Source organism: Chroicocephalus ridibundus, chromosome 5, assembly GCF_963924245.1.
Source record: "Chroicocephalus ridibundus chromosome 5, bChrRid1.1, whole genome shotgun sequence".
Taxonomy (NCBI): Eukaryota; Metazoa; Chordata; class Aves; order Charadriiformes; family Laridae; genus Chroicocephalus; species Chroicocephalus ridibundus.
Window position 1 is genome coordinate 59,528,044 of NC_086288.1, and position 23,206 is coordinate 59,551,249.

The following is a 23,206-nucleotide window of genomic DNA, read 5'->3' on the forward strand; positions in this document are numbered from 1 at the left end:
TATTTCTGTGGGGAATAGCTTTGACAGGATTTTATTTTCATTTTAGGAAATAGTCTATTTCTGTGCATTTGTTGTCTTTGACCTTATTTTATTTAGCTCTATTTATTTTTGTTTAGAAAACTGATTCCACTGGAAGACTTAACAGCTGAGAATGTGTTGTACTGGAGATGTCTTTGTGAATATCTAAAATCAAAAGGTGAAGAAGGTGAAGATTTACTAGAACAGATGTTGCCAGAACCAGCTATATATGCAGATTATTTATTAAGGTACATCGCATTTAAAAATAAATCTAAAAATAGATTTATTTTTTTAGAGAAGAGAATATTTCTTTTATTCGACTATTCAGGTTTCCTCCAAAGCCAAAGTTGTGCTTGAACAGTGATTTTTTTTAATTTTATTTTTTTTTAAAACTTTTTAACATTTTTCAGAGGATTTACTTTGTTTAAACAAAAACTGTAAAAAGCAAATTTATAACTTGAAAACAATTTTTGGAATGTCCTTTCTCATGAATTATCAGCAAGATGGACTTCTAGAACAATAGCATATAATACTTTGCCATTTAAGGCAATAGAATAATTGCTCTGTAGTATGCAGCTATCCTTTGTCCATCTGTTACTATGTAGCTTGCTGTGTGTTTGCAAAGAGTTTGCAGAAAGAGGTTTTTAAAGGTTGCAGAAACCAATACATTTTTCAGTGTTGTAATTTGTGAATATAAAGTAAAATTCGGCTGCTGTCCCCAAGAGAAGTGCTTTTGAAACTGAAAGTTCATTCCCCTCGCTTTCCCCTGCTCAGGCAGGCATGCTTCCCAAAAAGTTATATTTGAAGGCAGTGTCAGCGCTGTTAAATGAGCCAATTACAGAACACTTAATAGGGGGAAAAAAAAGGAATGTTTTCTTAAGTCAATCTTTTTACCAAAGTGAAGAAAGGTAATTTTTTTTTGTCTTAGTGGGATATTTTACTCTCAACATAAAATTTTAACAGAATTTATGTTTGTGAGCATGGAGAATGCTGAGAAATCTTAACTAAGGTATTGTACTTGCAAAATGTAGCGTGAAGCTTCCTGAAATGGTTGTAAATCAGATCTGCTGAAAAATGCATTTTTTGATAGATGTTTCCAATTAAAAATATGTGTATTTTTTTCTCAATTCAGTGGGTGTAGTATTATAGTAGTACTTAGAGAAATCATTGCTACTTTTCAATGTAGAATGAGCTAACATGTTTCATAAATTTTTAATAAATGAAGCATCTGTGCTTCCTTAATTTTGAAATGTGGATTCAGTCTGGTGGGTGTAAATTTATTCGTTCATACTTAATTTAAGAATCCATAAAACATTTGTTCTCCAAAAAAAAGATTTTCTTTTTTCCATCCGATCTTACTCAAAATGCCTTCAGTTATCTTCCCCTTCAGGAAGAGGGAGAGTAAGATTGATTAGGTTTGCTGGTACTTTTCAGTATCAACTGTTAAACTATTCATTGGTGAGCTGTGCCACCAGTTGTTTCAGGTAAGATTTACAATTGTACAATCCGAGTCTCTGTTTGCACTGTGAGAGTATCAGTTAGGAGGAGCAAGAAATTGCAAGTCATTGATACTTAAGAAAAAATGTAACATTGTAAGCTTCATGTAGGTATTTCACTGTTATCTGGTGCAGGTAACATTGTTAAATGATCGGAAACAGCTGCCTACAGTATTGTAATTTCAGATGTTCTTAAATAGTAGCTACATTTTTTTCCTAACTTTGAAGAATTTTTTAAATTTTGCTAAATTTAATGAGCTGCTGATGAAAAGTATCTGGAAAGCTGTGGTGAAAATAAACATCTTTTTCACAGCTCATATCAGTATTTGAATTTTATATATTACATTATATTCAGTATTGAATGTTGTACACAATATATTTCACTCCAGATTTTCTGAACATGCATGTTCTCACTGATGGATAAAAGAACGATGACTCTAGGAAAAAAAAAAAAGGAGCAAACTGATTACAGTTTCCATGTGATGTGTCTGAGTGTATCTGACAACAGATTGTTGTTCTTCTGTGATAGCATACTTGATTAGATAAAGAATTATAAATTCACTGCACACTTTAATGATTTTCTTGTATTTTGTCTTATAGGCAATATAACACTTCTGAACATGTAGAAGAATAAATAGTACCTAAATACACAGAAAAATTCTAGTTGTAAATATGAAAAATGGTACATGTATACATTTATTCCTAAGATGCCGTCTTTATGCAGGCGTGCAGAACTGAAAACACATGTACAAGCATAACTTGTTATTTTCTGTTTCTTACTGTTTTGCATTCTCAAACAAGGAATTTTTTTAAAGAAGTGCATTATTTTTAAACTGTTCATTATTTGGTAAAAATAACTTTCTGGAAAAAGAGAACACAAATGTTAATTTTAAAGGTTTGTAGCTAAGGTAACCACTTGTTTATGCAGGACAGGAAAGTGGTAGGGGTTTGCAGTTGTGTGTTTTGGGGTGGGGGGATTGTTTGGTTTTTTTTGTTTTGGGGGCTTTTTGTTTTGTTTCTTTCCAACAATGATTCTGAATGTAATTATATCTGTTCTATTTGGATTCAGTTACCTTCAAAATATGCCACTTCTTAGTGAGGAAGAAAGGGAAGACTTCACTTGTTTTGAAAACCTGATGACAAAAGAATTTATAGGCCAGCAACTGATTCTTATCATAGGCTGCATGGATACCATGGAAGAGGGAGGAAGGTAAACTCAAATATAAAATTTGTGTTATTAAGCTTATGGCATTCATGCCTGTGGATAGACATAGAGTCTCTGTTGGGAAAATAACCTGATCAAACGGACAAAATACGGTTCTATTGCTAGCTGGAAAAAAAAAGACACAGTCTCTCTAATGGAATTGTTCCCAAAAGTGTGCCAAATGTATTGTCTGCTTACTTTTATGGAAAAATGAGTTTTAATGCAGATACAACATTGTGTGGGGAGAACAAATTCAGTTTTTTTCATAACGTATTTTTGAGATTATGAAGTTACAGGACTGTTCGTTTGGAACATAGTATATAAAAAAAAAAGGAGATAAATGGAGTAATTCTCAGCAGATGACTTGTAGTAAGTAGCATGTGTGTTTCTTATGTTTTTAAGTCCAGTCTGCTGAAGCCTAAAAGGTTACAGATGTTTTAGATACCAAGCTGAATTGCACTGTGTTAACTGTGTCATTCCTATAATTTGAACAGCCTTTTGACATGAAGAAATAAGAGTGAATAAATATGGAAGTTCATACCATCAAAGGCATTTTGTGAAAAATAGCAGTTATGCTAGTACAAACACAGCAATAATTTCTAACTCTCATTGGCATGCATTATATGTATGCCAAGCTGGCAGGATAGTTTAACTTGTAATTTCTTTTTTAGTTTCCAGACAGAGAATGTCTAGGAAAGCATTCTACAGTACTGATATTCTGACTGTTTTCTGCTGGTATGACCTTTCATTGGACAGTAGTGACACCTGATTAAAAGAGTCAGCATTTTATATTCAAGAGAAATCAGGTAAAATTAGGAAAAGACAAAACACTGCTAAGTAAGAAAATCCATTCAGCAGTTAATATAGCTATAGAGAAGTTTTCTTATAATGTATTATAAAGTCTTCAGCACACTAACTCAAAGTAGGTAAAATATTAACTCTTATGTCTTCCACTTTCTTGAATAAGCAAACAGATTGATTGGGTTTTTTTTCTCTTCGATGCAGAAAACATCTCTTAGTTACTTTACAAAAGACTCTCATTTTACCTGCAACTTCAACAGCCCTTGTATCCCTGCTTGCGGAAAGATTACTCGGTATCGTTAAGGATGATGACAGGAGGATTCAAATTGTAAGTAATTCTAAACGCTCATTGTTTTCTAGGCTCTGCCCTCCCCAAATATCAAACAGCCTTTATGAGACGTTCTAACAGAAATATCAGGAGTTAAAATATTAAAGTATATAAATTAAAAATATTTTATCTTGGAAAAGCATTTATGTTCTGTCCCCCCCCCCTTTTTTTTTTTCATAGCTGCATTTTGTGGTTATCTAAAGATCTTTATCTTTAGGAATTTGGCTGGTGTTGTAAATATAATTCTCAAATTAAGAAAGTATTGCACTTCGACCGCCTGTTTTAGAATCCTTTGTCATATTAGATCCAAACAGTTTTCACTAGAACAGAACATTCAAAGTGAGGATAATATATATTTCCAGGTTTTAGATTTCTCTTCATTCCTTTTAGCTGAGATAGGTACTAAAAACCTTTACAAGAAAAGTATTTTATATAGTAGAGTCTTTATATATAGCATAATTATTTAAACTTGACTCCTGAAAAATAGACACTTGGTTTTGCTCAAATATTTTAAAAGAACCCTGGACCTAAGAACAGAGACCACTTTTGTAAAACCTCAATCCAGTTGGTAGAGCTAGGGTATAGGTTTGTTACATGATCATGATGGAAGAGCTGTGGTAATCTTAGCATTATAGTACAATAGTATAGTAAATTGTGCATTTCTATTCTAGTAAAATACACTGATTCAATGCATTCTGTTGATTTGGTACAGCTTGAGAGGAAATTAAACTGAGGTGATCTGATACAAGATAAATCAAATTAAGGCAATCCTGTCTCATTCAGTCTTTCATTTTACTCATGTTTCATCTCATTTTTTATTAATGTAATGGGTCTGACTTTAAAGAAAACCCCTAACCAACAGAAAAACTCTCAGCCTAGTTCTGCTTCTAGTTCTATGCGTGTATTTGGCTTCAAATTAAATTACTTGCATGGCTTCTTATACTACACATGGTGGTTTATAGACCTTAAATGATAGTGTTCTTAGTTGTATTTTGATTGAAGTAGTAGCAGATGAAAAACTGCACTCTCATTATCAGTAATTCTTTTTAAAGCACGTGTTCAGATCTAGAGGAGATGGTGCCTGTGAACTGTTGGCATAGAAACTGCTTAACTTATTCATGGGTGTAGAGTCTTCTGTTTTCTCGCTTACCTAGCTAAATGGTAGAAAACACTAGACTCTATTGTCAAATTGAGAATTTATTTGCATTGAATTAGCTGTTAAGGGAAACTGCACAAACGTTCAATACTTTTTCAGAAGGATGGTATTTTAAATTTGGAAAAGATAAATGCTTAGTATCTGACATCTGAGCTGAAATTAATCACACTAATATAACGTTTGTAACAATAGATTGCAGAAATTATATCAGAAATTCGTGAGCCAATTATTACAGTCGACCAGCCTATTGATGCTGCTGAAATAAGAAAGCGGGAACTTAAGGTAAGCAGATTTTAGTTAATGAGAAAAATATTTTTTAAGCATATTCACCTAGTAAGAGTTTTATATAGTAGTGTATTATTGGCTAGTGTCAATAGTGTATTGTTGGCTAATACCATGAAGGTTATGGTATTATATTAATTCTCTTTTTACTTTGTATTTCAGTTGGCTGAAATAAAAGTGAAACTTTTTGAAGCAAAAGAAGCTTTGGAAGAATGCATTACTCTGCAGGATTTTAATAAAGCATCAGTATTAAAAGAGAAAATAACTGAGTTGGAACACAATAAAAGCGATCTGATAAAAGAAGCAGAGCAACCTGAAATTAAAGAAATGCGTGTGGAGAAGGTCTGTTCCCTTCCTGTATTCCCAAGTGCTGGTTATGTTTTGTTGTTTATTCATAGTTTTAAAAGAACTGTAGTTTGGCCTTGTATCATCTAAATTTTTAAAATTGAAAATGAACACTTATGATATTAGTATTCTCTTTTGTTATGTATAGAAGCTGATGGTATGCTCTAGCAAAAAATTAATTGCAGTTAAACTGCTCTTTTGTCCTTGAGTAACTAACGAATTCTTCAAGGGTCTTGTTTTTACTAATTTTACTCTTAACTGAAAACATGAACCTGAATCTCTTCATCATAGTTTATAGACAGATTTTGATTAATATTCTTGCACAACAAATGTGTAGTGGACAGGAAATGTTTATTTGGGTAGGGAAAAATTATTAATGTCCCCATTCTCCTTAACTCAGCCACCATTTGTATTAATAACATTTTTCTCTTTTCCCTGACCCACTTGAAGAACGATCCTGAAACACTGTTGAAGTGTCTGATGCTGTGTTATGAGCTTCTGAAGATCATGTCCCTTTCTAAAGGAATCGGTCCAACCATTAGAGAAATCATCGAATCTCTGGTATGTCGGAATAAATACTATTTACATTATAATAAAAATGGATACATCATAGCTAGGCCTTGGGTGCTGGTAGGCTGGTTTGTGATTATTTCACTCTCACTTTGCTGTATCTGTAGTGCTGTGGCTGGTGCTTTTAAGCCTTCCCAGAACCTAGTGTCTTGGAGGTGCAGTCCAGATATGCTGTTCTGAGCTCCTATGCCAGAACTGGTTGTGACAGAGAGATACTAAAATAAAACAGGAATATGGTAAATATTTGACTAATGTATGACACTGTTGGACAGTGCTGAATTATGCTGTTCTAATTGTGGTGCTTAGGCATCTGCTGACTGCCCTTGCTGGTACTTTAGTTACTTGCATTTGCTATCAGCTGAAGTTATAAGATTGCTAATAGAGAACTTTAAGATTTATTTTTTTTCGTTGATAGTCAAAAACTTTTCGTCTAGGAAAGACTGGAACTCATATAGACCTTTCTTTCACCCCTTCCATGTGCAAGGAAAGGTGGGAGCAGCAGTCAGGGACTCTGGGGCACAGGTAGTTTTTTCATCAGTCCTCCTGGTCAAAGGGAAGGGGTTTGATAGGGCCAGTCGAATCTGGCAAATCAAGAAATGGTGACAGGACTGGTGCCACAGCCAGGGGTTTGGCTTCTTAGACCATGGGACTTGCCCTGAGAAACTAGGTCTACTGGGGCCTGATGGGGTCCACCTGTCAGAGAAGGGGAGGAGCATCTTTGGTCAGAGGCTTGCCAAGCTTGTTAAGAGGACTTTAAACAAGAGTTGCTGGAGGAGCAGAACTGCAGTCCATCCCACTCCTACCAATATGATGCCAATACAAGTAACAGATGCCCAGAACGTGGAGAAGAGTTGCAGGTCATCAGGAGAGCACCCAGAGTGCAGCATAAAGGAAAACTAGCCACTCCATCCAGTAAGTTAGTTTCATCGAGGGCCCAACTTAAATATCTCTCTACAAATGCAGGTAGCATGGGGAATAAACAAAAAGGAGTCAGAGATGTGTGCATATCTGGTCTTACTGGCATCACGGAGCCGTGGTGGGATGGCTCCTATGACTGGAGTGTTTGAATTGAAGGATACAGGCTCTTCAGGAAGGACAGGCCAGGGAGATGAGAAGCGGGTGTTGCCCTCTATGTCAAGGACCAGCTGGAGTGCATGGAGCTCTACCTGGGAACGGATGAGGAGCTGACTGAGAGCTTATTGGTCAGCATTAAAGGTAGGGCAGGGACAGGTGACATTACAGTGGGGGTCACCCTGCGGGGGGCATCACAGGCCACCCAACCAGGAAGACAGAGCAGATGAGGCCCTCTATAGACAGACAGGAGCAGCCTCACTCCTGGAATGGCTTCCTGGAATGCATTGATGAGAACTTCCTTCTCCAAGTGATAGAAGAGCTAAAGAGGAGAGGTGCCATGCTAGGCCTTGTTCTCACCAACAAGGAAAGGCTGGTGGGGAATGTGAAGCCCAAGAGCAGCCTTGGCTGCAGTGACCATGATATGGTGGAGTTCAAGATCCTTAGGGTGACGAGGAGGGCGCACAGTAAGCTTGCTACCCTGGACTTCAGGAGAGCAGACTTTGGCCTCTTCAGGGATCTCCTTGGCAGAGTACTGTGGGATAAAGCCTTGGAGGGATGAGGGGGTCAAGAAAGCTGGCTAATATTCAAGCATCACCTCCTCCAAGCTCAGGAGCGATGCATTATAATGAAGAGGAAGTCAGGCAAAAATGCCAGGAGGTCTGCATGGATGAACAAGGAGCTCCTGAACAGAAGAAGGAAGCCTACAGAGGATGGAAGCAAGGACAGATAGCCTGGGAGGAATACAAAGAAATTGTCCAAGCAGCCAGGGATCAGGTTAGGAAAGCTAAAGGCTAGATAGAGTTAAATCTGGCCAGGGACGTCAAGGGCAAGAAGAAAAGCTTCTATAGGTACGTCTGTGACAAAAGGAAGACTAGGGAAAATGTGGGCCCTCTCTGGAAGGAAACAGGAGACCTGGTCACCTGGGACATGGACAAGGCTGAGGTACTCAATGAATTTTTTGTCTTGGTCTCCACTGGCCAGGGGCTCTAGCCCTTGGAACTTGAAACTGGGTGGTGTTTCTCTGCAAGAATGCTCATACCTTTTATGAAGAAATGCGTAGGTTTGTTGTGTTTGTTGTTGGGTGTTTGTTTTTTTATTTCACAAATTTCATAATGAGTGGTCAGTTCAATTTTGTTTGAAAACAAATATTTATTAAAAACAAACACAAAGCAAAACACTCGTGTAATTTTTGCCATTATTTTACTACTGCTTTGAAACGGCCTACTCAATCTGCTTCTGTTTGTATCTAGATAAACAGAGTATATAGTATCTATCACTTTCCAATCTTGTATCAAAACTAGGTTCTTTTTAGTTTCAGTAAGCACATCTTAGTAGTTGGTTTCTTATTTTTGACTTATGTATTTCAACTGTAAAGTCTAATACTGTTGTTTCCAGATACTTCCTGGCATAACTAATGTCCATCCAGCTGTGAGAAATATGTCAGTTCTGTGTTTGGGTTGCTGTGCCCTTCAGAACAAAGAATTTGCCCGACAACAGCTTGCATTGCTGTTACAGGTAAAAAGTCTGATGGGGAATGGAAGGGTGATCTGTGTGACTAAGTAAATAAAACTAGTCTTGTATCTGTAACAAGCTATTCTATGTAGTTATGTTATTTGAGCACCAATAATTCCTGATTTCCTAAAGATCTGGATCTGGAGACTGGTTTTATGTGGGTTTTTCTGATGTCTAATAATATTCAAGCTTATATGGTGTCTTGGTAGTAGCATGCCTTTCCTTTGTTGTCTTGAAAGTTTGTAGGAATTCTTTTCCTGTAAGGTCTCACTTTGTCTTATGGATTTGGATGAAAACTGTCATGTATTTATGTTATTAACATGGAAAAGAGAAGCTGTAGGATTCTGTAAGCCTTCCTTCCTTGGGAAACCAAACTAAAAATATGACTGTGATGGTTTGTTTTTAATTTCTGTTACATACTTACCTGTGATCTTGTGTGTCCAATTTAATTTCTGAATTATTAATTTTGTATGGATTAAGTAAGAGTTGTTAATTAGAGGATAAAGCAATATTCAAACCAACAAACAATAGCATGGCCAAACATCTATGAATATGGAACACATTGTGTGCTGTAATACCCACATCTCCCACCTTTTCGGTAAATGTTCTGATGCTGAGCTAATTATATAAAGGATGACACTACTGTTAACTTTTCAGACCCTGGCTTTAAAAGAAGTTCAGGGGGCCATTGTGCTTTATTAAGAATGTGTTCATGTACACGTTCAAGAGAACGGATAGCAGGCCTTGAGATTATATACTGGGCTCAGACAAGATGATAGAGCTGTCAGTCACCATAGCAGGAGAACTTCAGCTTCCTAAAAAGTTAGCAAATCCTACTGTTTTTAATCTGCCTTTGAGTATATCTCATCAAAAATCAGTTTGTTTAGGGAGGATTTCAGTTGTTTTAGCAGCTTAGTTTAGACTTAAGTAATTAATTTCTGTAGGTACTAAAAGCCATATTCTTTGTGTAGGCTGCCATCAAAAGCAGGGTGTTGGGCTGAACACATCTAGGATCTCATAGATCACTATGTATGGCTTTATTTGAACGTTAATTTGAACTATAATACATATAGTAACTTATGCAACTTTGACGTTTATCACTATCTTGCTCCCTGCTGTCTTTTTATATACTCTTTATTTTAATTAAGCTATACAGTATTTCAGTGCAGGGATTGTCTTATGTATTTTTTTCTGTAGTGCCTAGCACTATGAAGCTACTATAGGCAAATAGACTTTCTATTTGTCCAATGTCTGTTTAGAAGTTTGAACGATAAAATTATATCTCATACATGCACGCTCACTCTGTGAGTGAGAGTCAATTGATTTTATGTAATGGAAATTGCATAGGTGACTCGATAAATTCTTTCACAGACTGTATTATAAATCTAGGTTTAAACACATATCACACCTTCCTAAAGTCTGAAATTTGTCCAAAGTATTATAAAAAGCTTCCCAAATTAAACAATCCTACTAAAGCAAAAAATTTTATTATGCTTAATGTTAATGATGATTGGTGATCTACTGTAAGATGATGTATGTATTTTCCTTATTAAACCTAGGTTTTACAAATAGATAATATAAAGGTAAAGCTCAGTGCTTTAAAGGCAATCTTTGATCAACTAATGCTGTTTGGGATTGAGCCATTTAAAGCTAGAAGAGGCAATGACTCTCAAAGTGAAGATGCACACATTACAGCTGAAAATTGTGAGGAAAAAAGTAAAACAATAGAGGAGGAAGAAGAAGAAGAGACGGCCACGGTTCACAACCTCCTGCAGCTTCTTTCAGGTTTCTTAGACAGTGAGGTAAGAAATACTATAAAATTTGCTTTACTTCTGTTTTAAAGCAACTTTTGCAGAAGGTTTGCCATCCCATTAAGTTGCATGTGAACGTTACATGATGTGTAATTGATTAATGGTTTAATGTTAAAATAGTTGTCCTAGAAAATGACCAGAACTTTTTCACCGGTAAAGACTAATGTTAATCTTGAGTTAGCTTTGAATTCTGTTCAGGTGCAAATTTGTGAATGTAGGGAACTGATTGGCAAAATAGGATGTAGACTATTACTATGAAGTATTAGTGAAAAATGCTGTTGTTGCTGTGTTGTGTATATCATCATCAGTTCTTTCTTCAGTTTTCAGAGCTTAGGACAGAAGCTGCAGAAGGGATAGCCAAACTGATGTTCTCTGGGAGGCTGATTAGTGCCAAGCTTCTTTCTCGTCTTGTTTTGTTGTGGTATAATCCTGTGACTGAAGAGGATACTCGGCTTAGACATTGTCTGGGAGTTTTCTTCCCTTTATTTGCTTACGCAAATAGGTATGGCCTTTGTAGATTATGTGAAAATATACATTGGTCTAGCAGCTTTAGGAACCTCTTTTGATCTTGCGCAAGTAGAAATAGCACAAATGCAAATTAGACCTAATGCTGTAGTTCTCCCTCCTGGGCGTATTACTTTTGAACGTATATAATCTCAACCTATGACTATTCTGAAGACTTTCCATTAATTCCCTCTTACCCCTGTGGCCTTCCACTTTTTTTCTTTCCTAAGCCTGTAATTGAAACTGTTCTTCAAGATGCTGAATAAAAGATTAATTTAAAAAGATGTGCTTTACTTATTTATGCTGTTGAGCACTACAGGTAGACTTTGAAGTGTTACTAAAAAGTAGCTAGCAAGAATGCTTCAAAAGAAAATAATCGGTGCACAGCAGATATCAAAGCAGCAGGCTGGTTGGTTGTGGTTTGGGTTTTGTTTTTGTTTGGTTTTTAATGAAATAGTATTCCAGTCTAAATTCACAGGAGATTCAAAATCTCCTGTTTATTTTGGTAGTGGACAAAGGAGGTAGAGAGGTTATGTAAGGGGATAGGAGTTTAAATAGTAATTCTCATCTCCTTTTACTTGCTCAAAGGCAAAAAAATGTTTAACTTGCTTTTGTTGATAGTGGGTTTAGCTAGTCTGAACTACCTGAGTTTTTATCTGCTTTTTTATGGTTAAGATTTAATTTAGGTGTATTACATACTACCTTTTCTATTTTTCCAAAACAAATTGAATTACATTTTTTGTGGCTTATAAATTGCTCTGTTAAGAGGAGTAGTTCAAAGAGGAGTTGGTTTGGAGAGGAAAAAAGACCAAACAAATGTGGATTTTGATGTTGTCAGGAAAAAAAAAAAAGGAGGAAAATACCCAGTCTCCTACAGAATGGGGTTTTCCTTACTTAAATGCTTTTGAAAATAAGTAACAGAAAAACTAATTTTGTATGATTCCAGTATCTCTGATATCAAGTAATGAATTTAAGCTTTTATTTAACATTGATATTATTTTACCTATGAATGTTGTCTTCTGACCCAGTGAGTATATATTTTATTATTATTTTTTTTTAATTATAAGTCCTAATGATTGCTCATCTGAGTAATTCTATGTATTTCAAAATCACTTGCAAATGAGGGAACTCCTTCTGGCACTTCATTAGATTATCTTTTTCTTGAAAAGAAAAACAAGGTGTATGCTTTCAGCAAAAATCAGAAAAATGGTGAAAAAAAATCCTAAATCTTAGTCTGGCCCATTGATTTGGAGTCTCTGTTTAGTTAGGAAACCTCATTGATTTTTCTCTCTCAAAACATTATCCGCGTTCTGGATCACAAACGATTCATTTTAAGATGAATCATGGAGTGTCTTTGGTTACCAATGCTGTATTTTCAGACAAGAATTATTAATTACCATGTGTAATTCAGAACTGTCTGCAAAGTTGACATTTAGAAAAGGAAAACTCGGGTTATGATTGAGATTTTGCAGAGTTTCATACCTAATTTTGGTGCTGATCTCTCACCGAATTTTAAAATTCTGTTTGTTTTCTGAGTGTTGCTCTGTTAACCTCTTCATCTGGTCACAGATATAATCAAGAGGCTTACTTTTTAAAATTAAGTATTTGAACTCTGTGAGGGGAAAAAATGTTGATGGTGACTTCTATAGATAATCTGTCATGTCAGTGCAGTGGCATGGCACACTAACAACAGGGACAGGATCCTGTAACCAGGGAAAAATTCTTATTCATGGAGGGTTTTCTGAAGAGTAATAAACTTTGGCAGCTTAAGAGGAGAAACTTCTGCCTTCTTCCTGTGCCTATATGCTGATAGACTTCTATTTATTTATTTAATTTACAGGAAATAATCTGAATGATGCTTCAGTTATGCTTGAGCCAATCTAAAGCCTTAAAGCTGCTGAAGGGGAGAGTTCTTGGTCCCATTCTTTCTTGCCCCAGTTTTAGTGCTCAAAAGGTCTTTTTGTCAGCTGATCTGGCTCAATAATCCAGCAGTGATCAGTCTGCTTTTTTGAAGTCATTTACTTTCTTAGTTTTTTCCTGAATCTGTTTGGGTTCCAATAGAAGGTTAACAAGTATCAGAAACAAAAAAGGCTTAACTTCAGCAACTAGTACCTTGTACTTTTTGTTTTTAGACAACTTGCTGCAGAACCAAGTGTAACATGATTTTTAGACTTGCTTGGCAGGAGTTATTAACTCTTCTGAGAAAAGAAAGCACAAGTATTTCTTCCAAAAATTTTAGCCACTGTATTTTTTTTTTTTGCCAGGCTTCCTTGCTTTCTTACACAATGAGAAGTATCCCTAAAGAAAAATGCTAGCAGGAAGGAGGAATGAGCAGAAGAAGATTAATCTAAATAAAAGATTCATAGCAAATGTATTTCTGTCCCTTAAGAGACAATATATCTATATAGGTCGGTTAGATTTTCAGTAGTAAGGGTGAACTTTCAAACTGTTCAGAGGCAGTTAGTGTTATTTAGAACTTACTTGAAACACTGTGTGCTAAAACTTAAAAAAATTGGTTCTGTGAAGCAGTTTTGATGTCTTGTTCCTGCTGGCTGTCTCTACCTAGGTGGCTGCTCCCACTTTGCTTTGACTGATGTGTTGTAATGGGTTTCTGAACTTTCATCATAGAATAGAAAATTTAGAGGTGAATTGAGGTTTAATTTTGTCTCATTATGCTACTTACGTTTGACTCAATTGAAACAGGTCTAACCAGGAATGCTTTGAAGAAGCTTATCTTCCAACTCTGCAAACACTGTTAAATGCTCCTGCAACTTCACCTTTGGCTGAAATAGATGTCAATAATGTTTCTGAACTGTTAGTGGACCTGACCAGACCAAGTGGACTGAAACCTCAGTCTAAAAAGTCTCAGGACTACCAGGTACAGTGTGTTAAACTGGAGGAAAACAGTATTTTTGTCTAGAGATTAAAAACTAACCCCTTTCACTTACTGCTAACTATCTGAGATCCTGTGACTGTTCAGGTAATTAAATCTTTTATCTTGAACTCTTCCCACCACCCACCCGCAATTTCCCCTCCCTCCTACAATTAAAAAATGCTAGTAGAAACTTGCATAATGCCTAATTGTCTATATTTGGAACAGTATTTATAGTATTTATAAAAATCTGTTGGTGTATATACTCAAAATACTGCATTTTAAGAAAATGTTTACTCTCTGAAATTAGTCATTAGATGCTTAAATCAGAATTATCTCATTGTTGTCTTTTATAAATAGTTCCCAGCAAAATTTCTGATATCTGATTTCTTTCCTTTACAGGACTTAACAGTGCATGATAGTTTAGCAATGAAAATTTGCAATGAAATCTTGATGGACCCAACTGCACCAGATGTTCGTATTTATGCAAAAGCTTTAAACTCACTAGAACTCAGTAGTTCATCCACAGAAAATCTTCTGGTTCTCCTCAATGAGATTCTACAGGTAGTACATAAATAACATGTTTACTGTTTTAATCACTAGCAATCTAATATTCTGATAAGCTTAACGATTAAGTGCCTTTTGTTTACTGTGGCAACGTGACTGGAATTTCTCTCTTAACCAGTCTTTGAAAATTAATTTTCGATGAGTCATTTACAAAAATCTGAGCTGATATTACTGGGTGATTTATGTATTTCAGCTACCATAGATAGTAAAACCAGCATAAAACAGTGTGCCTAACTTGATACATTTCAGTAGAGTTAAGTTCTTTTGGTAGCTGTGGTGTAGTTAATTTTACTATGTTAAAACTAAATTCAATATTAAGTCTTTTTACAGTTTGGATAGCTTATCTTCAGTTAATTATTAACAGCTGAATTTTTATGCCTAAACTTACATAACTGTAAGATCATTAGGCAACATGAAAAGGGTGCTCGATTTAAGATAAGTGGGAAGGGATTACAAGGCTGATGTGAAAGTTTTTACATTGATGCTTTTATTAATATGAAAAAAATAAAGTAAAATTTGGGAGTGTGACGGAGGAAGGCAATGGTATATTGAAATGAATGCTGATCCACTATGGGCATATCATCCAGAGGAAGCAATGCTCTAGGAGTCAGCTGGAAATGTCCAGTTGCTTTAATGTTTTTTACGTTTCCTTTAAAAAAGAAAACCAAAACTTATTTTGGGTTTTTAGTGCCTGGTGTTGATGGGGAAAGTGTTTCTCCTTTCAGCTTGACTAATCATTTTCATGTCACACATTGTGTTCTTCATACAGTAAATTTAACTAATCCTATCAGTGGGTAAATTTAATGTATAAAAGAAATAGCTGTAAAATTAAGTAGCATTAAATGTTTCTTCTCCAGAAAGTGAAAGATAAACTGTGTCAAAGAGCTATTGAGAAGATCAAGATGAACTTGACCAAAGACCCTGATGTGTGCAAAGACCACTCTGAAAGGACACAGGAAACTGACATCACGTTGTCTGAAAATACTTTTCAAAATGAAGAAGGTAAGTCAGGACAGGTGTAGTTTAGTAGAAGGTATACAGTTGAGTGACTTGTTTAGATGTGTATGAAAATAAGTTTTAGTTTTCCTCTGTTACATTAATCTACTTTTTGAAAAAAACGGGGAAGGTAACTTCTAGTAAATATGCATACAGTTTAAAATATTTGTACTGTTCTTGTTCTCGATATTGCTGTAGTATAACCAGTGCTGTATTTTGAGTCTTAAGGTCTGCTCTGCAGCTCTTTCTTTTTAACAAAGATAGTATTAAAATGGGCTGGTTTTTTCAGCTGTTTAGCACACTCACGTGCCTGCTAAATGCTATTGCTGAATACCTCATCTTTAGAATATGACTCGCTATCTTGGAAGAAGAAACAAGTACTTTGTGGGGTTTTTAGACTTTGGAGTTACCTGGAGTTTGCCCGTGCTTCTTCCAGACTGTATTAAAGCAGTATGTAGCTGTTATCTTTAGTGTTGACACCGGTCTGTCCTTGTACCAGCTTATATGTTGGAGCCAGATTTGGTTTTATTGCTACTTAAGAGCTTGAAGTGGAAGTAGCTGGAAGACTTTCCACCACCTGCACAGTTTATGCAGCTGCACATGCCTTTGCAGTGTACATTACACTGGTGGCACAGAAAGCCTAACATTTTTCAGCAGAAAAGCAATTGGATGAAACTTAGTTCAGTTTGCTTGCAGCAGTAAAGCAAAGATATTAACATGCAACTGTTTCAAGCAATCACCTTTTCTTTTAACATTTCTTTTAATTGTTTATATTTTACAGTGGATTATTTCAGGGCTTTAGTCTGTTTCTGGATCTTCTATGTTTATATCTTCAAATATTGATTGGATGGGAAGTTGGAAGTATGCTTTTGAGAAAATAGTTGTACTGTTTTCTGTACACTGCTGACTCCTGTGGAGCCCGCTGTCAACCAGCACCCCCAGATCCCTTTCTGCAGGGCTGATCTTGTGCCCAGCATTACTCCATCCCAGGTGCAGAATCTGCCATTTGGTCTTGTTAAATTTCATGCTGTTAGTGATTGTCCAGTGCTCCAATCTATGTAGATCCTGCTGTGAGGCATCTTGGCCCTCAAGAGAGTCAACAGCACCTCCCAGTTTGGTATCTCAGCAAACTTGCTAATGGTGCATTCAACTCCTGCATCCAGATCATCGATAAATATTGAACACAACTGGCCCTAGAATTGAACCCTGAGGACCACTGCTGGTGACCAGTCACCAGCCAGATGTAACCCCAGCCCTTTGAGCCCTGTCCTTTAGCCAGTTCTTCACCCAGCGCACTGTGAAGCTGTTCATCCCACAGCTGGACAGCTTGTCCAGAAGGCTGCTGTGAGGGATAGCATCAAAAGTCATCCAGAAAAACTACATCTGCCGCTTCCCTTCATCCACTTGGTGGGTGATATAGAAGGATATCAGATTAGTTAAGCAGGAATTTCCCTTTGTGAAGCCATGTTGACTGTGCCTGATGATTGCATTATTCTTTAAATGCCTTTCAATAGCACCCAGTATAATCTTCTCCATAATCTTTTCAGGAACTGAGGTCAGACTAACCTGTCGGTAATCCAGGTCCGTAGTTCCCTGGATCTTCCCTCACACTGTTCTTGTAGATGGGAATAACACTGGCTAGCTTCCAGTCAGTGGGGACCTCCCCAGACTCCCAAGACCTTTGGTAGATGATTGAGAGGGGTCTTGTCATAACATCCACTAGCTCCTTTGGTACTCTGGGATGAATCCTCTCAGGCCTCATGGACTTAGAATCATAGAATCATTTAGGTTGGAAAAGACCCTTAAGATCAATTGTAAACCTGACATTGCCAAGTCACTAAACCGTGCCCCCAAATACTACATGTACATGTCTTTTAAATACGTCCAGGGATGGTGATTCAGCCACTTCCCTGGGCAGCCTGTTCCAGTGCTTGATAACCCTTTTGGTGAAGATATTTTCCTATTATCCAATCTAAACCTCCCCTGGCACAACTTGAGGCTGTTTCCTCTTGTCCTACTGCTTGTTACTTGGGAGAAAAGGCCGATCTCCACCTCTCTACAACCTCCTTTCAGGTAGTTGTAAACAGCAATAAATGTCTTTCCTGAGCTTCCTTTTCTCCAGGCTAAACAACCCCAGTTCCCTCAGCTGTTCCTCATAAGACTTGTTCTCTAGACCCCTGACCAGCTTCATTGCTGGTACTCATGGTACTCTGCTTTTTCTTCATTCTTATTAGTCAAGTGACTATCTTCAACAATTATCAGTCCAATGTTTGGGTTTGTTTTGGGGTTTTTTTTTTTTTTTTTAGATCTCCTCTTACTTTTAACATACTTTAGAAAGCCCTTCTTCCTATCTGACAACACTGGCCAGTTTCAATTCTAATTGACCTTTTGCCTTTCATGTCATCTCCCTGTGTACGTGAACCACAGCTCTGTAATCTTTCTCTGAAGGCTGACCTTGCTTCCAGAGATGGTACAACTTTTTCCTCTTGAGCTCCATGAGGAATTAGCTGTTCAGCCAAGCTTGTCTTCCACCCCTCTGGCTTGACTTCTGACACAGGGGAAGGGGCTCAACAATTGGCAGGAATAGTTTACATGTCACTGACCCATGTTGAAGGCAGGGTTATAGCCGCGTGGTGACATTTTAAGCTTCCTTCTAGCCTTAAGTTAAAGGAAAAAGTGGGGTTAAAACTGTGTCTTCTTTATGTAACAGCTAAAATTTTAATTACGGGTACTTAAGAGAAATTAAAAGTTGATTATGACTTCTGCATGTGCTGTTCTGTTTGACAGAAAATAATAAAGATGCTTTTCATACTCCAGTTAATGAAGTTAAAAGTAAAGCAACTGCAAAATCAAAATCCACAAGAAACAAAGCTGGCAAAGGTATGCACTAGCTTTCTCTGGCCATGATACTAGTTGGTTTTAATAAAATAATTTCATACTAACTTTCTGTGAACATATAGATATAAAAACCATTCAGTCTTCATACTCTGTAGTTTTTAAAATTTTATTTGTTAAAAGATTAAAATAGTTTATTTTGTCGAAATTTTGGGGCTATTAGCCTCTCCCAACAACACAGATTTAAAAAAGAAAAAAAAAGTTCCAACTACAGGATTTCAAGATAATTTGGCCACAGTCATTTACAGTAACGTACAGGTGTTTATGGGAGAAGTGATACATTGCACGTTTTTTGTTGTTGGTTTTGTTTTGTCACCACATTCTGTCTGTGGTGACTGCGTATTTATATGTTTCAATGCAATATCAAACACTGAAGACAGATACAAAACTAGTTTAAGAAAAGAAATGGTATCATGATATGAAAAGAGACTTTTGCTTATACTTAGGACCACAGAAAGCAGCAGCAGAACTGAGGTCTGTGAGCAGAAGAAAAACTGGCACAACTGTAAAATACGGTAGTGAAAGGTAAATCCTTTTCTCTCCACTATCAGAATCATGATGTCTGTTCTAGCAAGGAAATTTAATTCAAATGTTTTTCCTTCCCAAAACCTGCATCTTTAATATTCTGTATTGCTAATACACAGATAGATGTTTAAGGATAAAAAATATTATTTGAATTGGTACTTCTGAAACAATAGCAGGTTTGACAGCTTCACATTTTATCATTGCCTAAGAGCCTGTAATTCTTTTCTCTTTTTTTTCACATACCATTTGTGCGTAGAGTTAACATACGTTCTAGCCGACAAAAGTTAGGTTTTTGGCTTACATTATTACTCTTCCAGTCACTTTTTCCTGCTTTTTTAATAACTGTTCTGTGGAGGAATCAAACTCTTTATTTTTTATTTCTTTTTCCCCTTCCACGTTTTTGTTGCTTGTTTTTCAACATGCAGTTGATAAGCTTCTAGAAATGACTGATAAGTGAATATACGCAATGCATTCCTTCCCTTATGATCTTGTAGGATATAAGCGTTAAAATCACATTATCTTTGTAATTTTCAGCTGTGCTCACTCTTTCTCAAGCAAGTAATCCACAGACTTTAGGGAGACCAGGGTCAGTTGTTCCTGTTTGCCTATTGGGTGTGTTTGCTTTGGTACCACCTAATCTTTTGGGGGTTTTGTTTATTTTGCAACTACTAACACTTACTGATACCGCTATATCACTTGGAAAACATTTAATATATTCTTCTCAAAAAATAAGGAGTTTATAACTATTAAGAAGTACTTTTGCTTTTTAAGACCATGTTTCAAGTTTTTGGCCTTACTTTAATTTTTTTACGTTTCAGTGGTGATGAAATTCCAGAATCAGTCCCAATGTCAAGTTCAAGGCCTTCAAGACGAGCAAAAACAGCGGCACTTACAAGACTGAATCTTTCAGGACTTTTGAACAGGGAAGCAGATCAATGAAGACAAAAGGAGAGAAAGTGTCCTTTGCTAATGCTGGTAGTTCACATTAGACTTGAAAAATAAGATTTGGTTTTTTGTTATTCACATTTAACTTTTCTTATATTGCGATAATTTATAATTCTAGAATTTTTTTTAAGGAACTTTTACTTTTTTTAAATAGATGCTTTTGATGATTTTACTGATATGAAGTCCATCATTCATGTAATACATCATTCATGTAATTAAAATATTACCTGAACAAAACTTGTTGGTGGTAGGTACTTAATAGTTAAAGCTGTTTTGTTGCTTAACATTATTTGGACAGAATGTTTGACCTGGAGTGGTTGCTTGTGATGGCAGCAATTTTGAATGTGCCTATCTTTAATGCACCTCCTTTCTTCATTTATTAGCCTGTGCATCTGCTGACCAGGTTTTATTGCTCATGTTAATGTAAAATAGAATTCACAATTAAAATTAATTCTGCTTCCTGCAGGTATGTATCCATTTTATTTTAAGTAATGTCAAAATGGTAAAACTGAGTCACTGATTTTACAAACCTAAGTCTGCTACTGATCTTGACACTATTATATAAAATCAGTAACCTGCTTTTAGAAAAGCATAAAAATATTTGTGGTACCAAGTAAAATCCAATAAGGAAAGGAATACTTAAGTACAGAAAGGGCAAAAGATTAAATACTTTAAGGTTTGTGTGTACTGTCTTTTTAAGGTGACATATAATGTGATTTCTTTGTAGCTTTGAAGTTCACAACACTTTTTTTTAGACAGAGCTAGGAATAGTCATGAGTTTTACAAATAAAAGATCAACTTTAAACTGCATGCAGTAGTTGGTGACTGAGCAGATTCACTTTGGAAATGCTAGTTTTTTGGTTTGGAAACACTTCGTCAATCAATCTGTCAATTGTGTCTGTCTCTTACAACACAGGTAATTTCCAAGGCAGCCAGAGAAAACTCGTGTTGATTGCTTGACATGCGCATCTCAGCTACTGGTGCCAATGTAGCTTTCTAAGGAACTCGAATTTAAAATAGGTAAATGTACTGTAAATGATCTTTGGTAATTCTCAGAAATGGCTTAGGGCCTTTTCTTTCGCTTATGAAAAGTAGCCCTCCCAAAGTGTAATGCCCAAACTATTATACTGTTTTCAAGCTTGCGTATAGAAAACAGACAGGATTGTGTTGCTTTTCCTCCCTTTCAGTTTTTGTTGGTAACTTGTCAACCCACAAAATGCCGTGACACACTTTTCTGCTGATATTTGCTATTCAGAAGCTTATGTAACTGTGGTGAATTATTTTTATTCATCATTTTAAGCAGAATTTTGAAGCCGTGAGCTCCCTCTCTTGATAATTCTTTTCTTCGGATCACCAACTTGTGTTCTAGTGTGTTTGCGTACACGCAACCATTTGAGATCAGAGACACTGTCTGTTCCCTTGAATGCAGCCTGAACATAGTTCTAAAGGGTGAAGTATGTATTTCAGTTTTTCCGAGTTGATTGTCAATCAGAGCGTCCCTTGTGCTTTAAAGTTGTTTGGTTTGTTGCTTTTATTATTTCAGTTACAGGTTCCCCTTCACCCTCACTTTCATTAATAGTTTGCTTTTTCTGCCACTAATACACTTTCAACAACTGCTGCTAGTCCACTCTTATTTTTGGTTAAAATGAGTTCTAGGAAAAGCAAGAGCAATAAAATTTTATAAAGATTTCTCTGGGAATGCCTTCCTGAAAAAATTGAAGACCTTCAGTTTTGTCTTCTTGCTGGTCTGTCGTGCCTTGCCACACGTGCACATTCTGTCTCTGGCATCTCTTCAGGAATGCTGTACTGAAAAGATCAGGTTTCTGAAGTCACCTCTCTATCAGTGGATGTCTCTGCTGTGGATGTGGCTTCACTGGTGTGTATTAATCAAAGCCAGACACAGACAAACTGGAGTGAGTTCCGTGGAGGCCCCCAGGCTGGCCAGGGGGCTGGAGTGCTTGCACTATGGGAAGAGGCTGAGGGCGCTGGGAGCCTGCAGGTTTTGGGAGGAGCCCCACTTACCTACAAGGAGTTTGTTGAGGAGATGGAACCAGGCTCTTTGTTGTTGTGCATGATGGGAGGATGGAAAACGATGGGTGTAAGTTGAAACTCAGACCAGAATATAAGGAGAAAGGGGCAGCGGAAGAGGTTGAGAACAGTTGGAACAGGCTGCCCGGACAGGCTGTGCAGGCTCTGTCCTAGGAGGTTTTTAAGACCTGACAAGGTAAAGTCCTGAACAACCTGCTCTGACCTCACAGCTGGCCTGCCTTTGAGCACGATGTGGACCTGTGGGCCTCCTGAGGTCCTTCTGTGCCTGAATTACCCTGTGATCCTCTTTCAGGCTAGAAACATCCGAAGGTGATAAGGAGCCAAGTCTGGAAGTATCTTACTATCTGCAGTGAAAAATCTTGACTTAGTAGGCATTATTCTTTCTAGCTAATATAATGTTGCTGACTTTTATTGACTTCAGTTCTATCGGTTGAAAGTACCTAACTTCCTGGCTCCTTAATTAAGGAATAAAACTTTAATCCCTAAAATATTCTAACTGACTTAAAAACAGTCTCTTTGTTGCTCTAAACCAATTACCGTGCATCCTCTCTTTTTGCTGTCTAAACACAACAGGATGTCCAGAGTGCATGAGCCAAACAAGACCTAGACTAGATGACTTGATTCCGTATTAAATAATGACAAAATAGCAGTGGTCATTTGTTGTCGAACTTAAAATCATCTGGTGCATGTTCCTACACTATTTTTGTTTATTAAAACCAGTTTTGTGGTGATTTTTGTTTGCTTGCCTAACTGGTCTCTTCAGGCTATAAATGAAAAGATTTTTCTCTTGCTAAGAGTCTCCTTTGGCTGGTCGCTATCTCCAGATGAAGGGTGAGTGCTGCACCAAAACCATTTCTTTTTCTAGTTTTGTTGTCTGTTGTGTGACTTAGGGAAGTTGTTGGTAAGCTTGGGTTATGCCTGTGTCTGACTCCCATCTGAAAACTTTTGAACTCCTCGGCCAATTGAAACTCAATATGACACAAAGGAAGGGATCCTAATTGTTAAAAGCTAATGAAAACAGGCAGCTGCCTGGAGGTGAGACATGCCTGTAACAGAATTCTGGTATTTAAACCATCTGAAATGAGAAAATCCACATGGCATCTCCTCTTTCAGGCACACAAACAAGATACCAGCTGCATTAGTTCCACTGTTTGTAAGACTGTTTTTCTGTCCCTTTTTGGATAGCCCCGACTCCTAACCATTCCTTGTGCTTTGGTGGGGCTCCACTGAAGTAAATGTCAGTCCCTCTTCCCCAG

At 36.8% G+C, this 23,206-nt stretch overlaps 1 protein-coding gene across 2 annotated transcripts in view; it reads left to right on the top strand.

Annotated features, from left to right (window-relative positions):
• NCAPG (non-SMC condensin I complex subunit G) overlaps positions 1-22,648 on the top strand; it is a 32,150-nt gene extending 9,502 nt beyond the window's left edge. Inside the window, exons 7-21 of one of the 2 annotated variants that reach the window (XM_063336911.1) lie at positions 117-266; positions 2,584-2,724; positions 3,724-3,847; positions 5,196-5,285; positions 5,448-5,627; positions 6,081-6,191; positions 8,670-8,789; positions 10,346-10,588; positions 10,918-11,099; positions 13,805-13,979; positions 14,376-14,537; positions 15,398-15,542; positions 18,324-18,416; positions 18,878-18,956; positions 19,775-22,648. In XM_063336911.1, the coding sequence (XP_063192981.1) occupies positions 117-266; positions 2,584-2,724; positions 3,724-3,847; positions 5,196-5,285; positions 5,448-5,627; positions 6,081-6,191; positions 8,670-8,789; positions 10,346-10,588; positions 10,918-11,099; positions 13,805-13,979; positions 14,376-14,537; positions 15,398-15,542; positions 18,324-18,416; positions 18,878-18,956; positions 19,775-19,895 (2,116 nt within the window). In that variant the 3' untranslated portion in view covers positions 19,896-22,648. Of the gene's footprint in view, positions 1-116; positions 267-2,583; positions 2,725-3,723; positions 3,848-5,195; positions 5,286-5,447; positions 5,628-6,080; positions 6,192-8,669; positions 8,790-10,345; positions 10,589-10,917; positions 11,100-13,804; positions 13,980-14,375; positions 14,538-15,376; positions 15,543-18,323; positions 18,417-18,877; positions 18,957-19,774 lie in introns of those variants that run through there. The other variant, XM_063336912.1, reaches the window with a different exon arrangement.
• Positions 22,649-23,206: the final 558 nt, after the last annotated feature.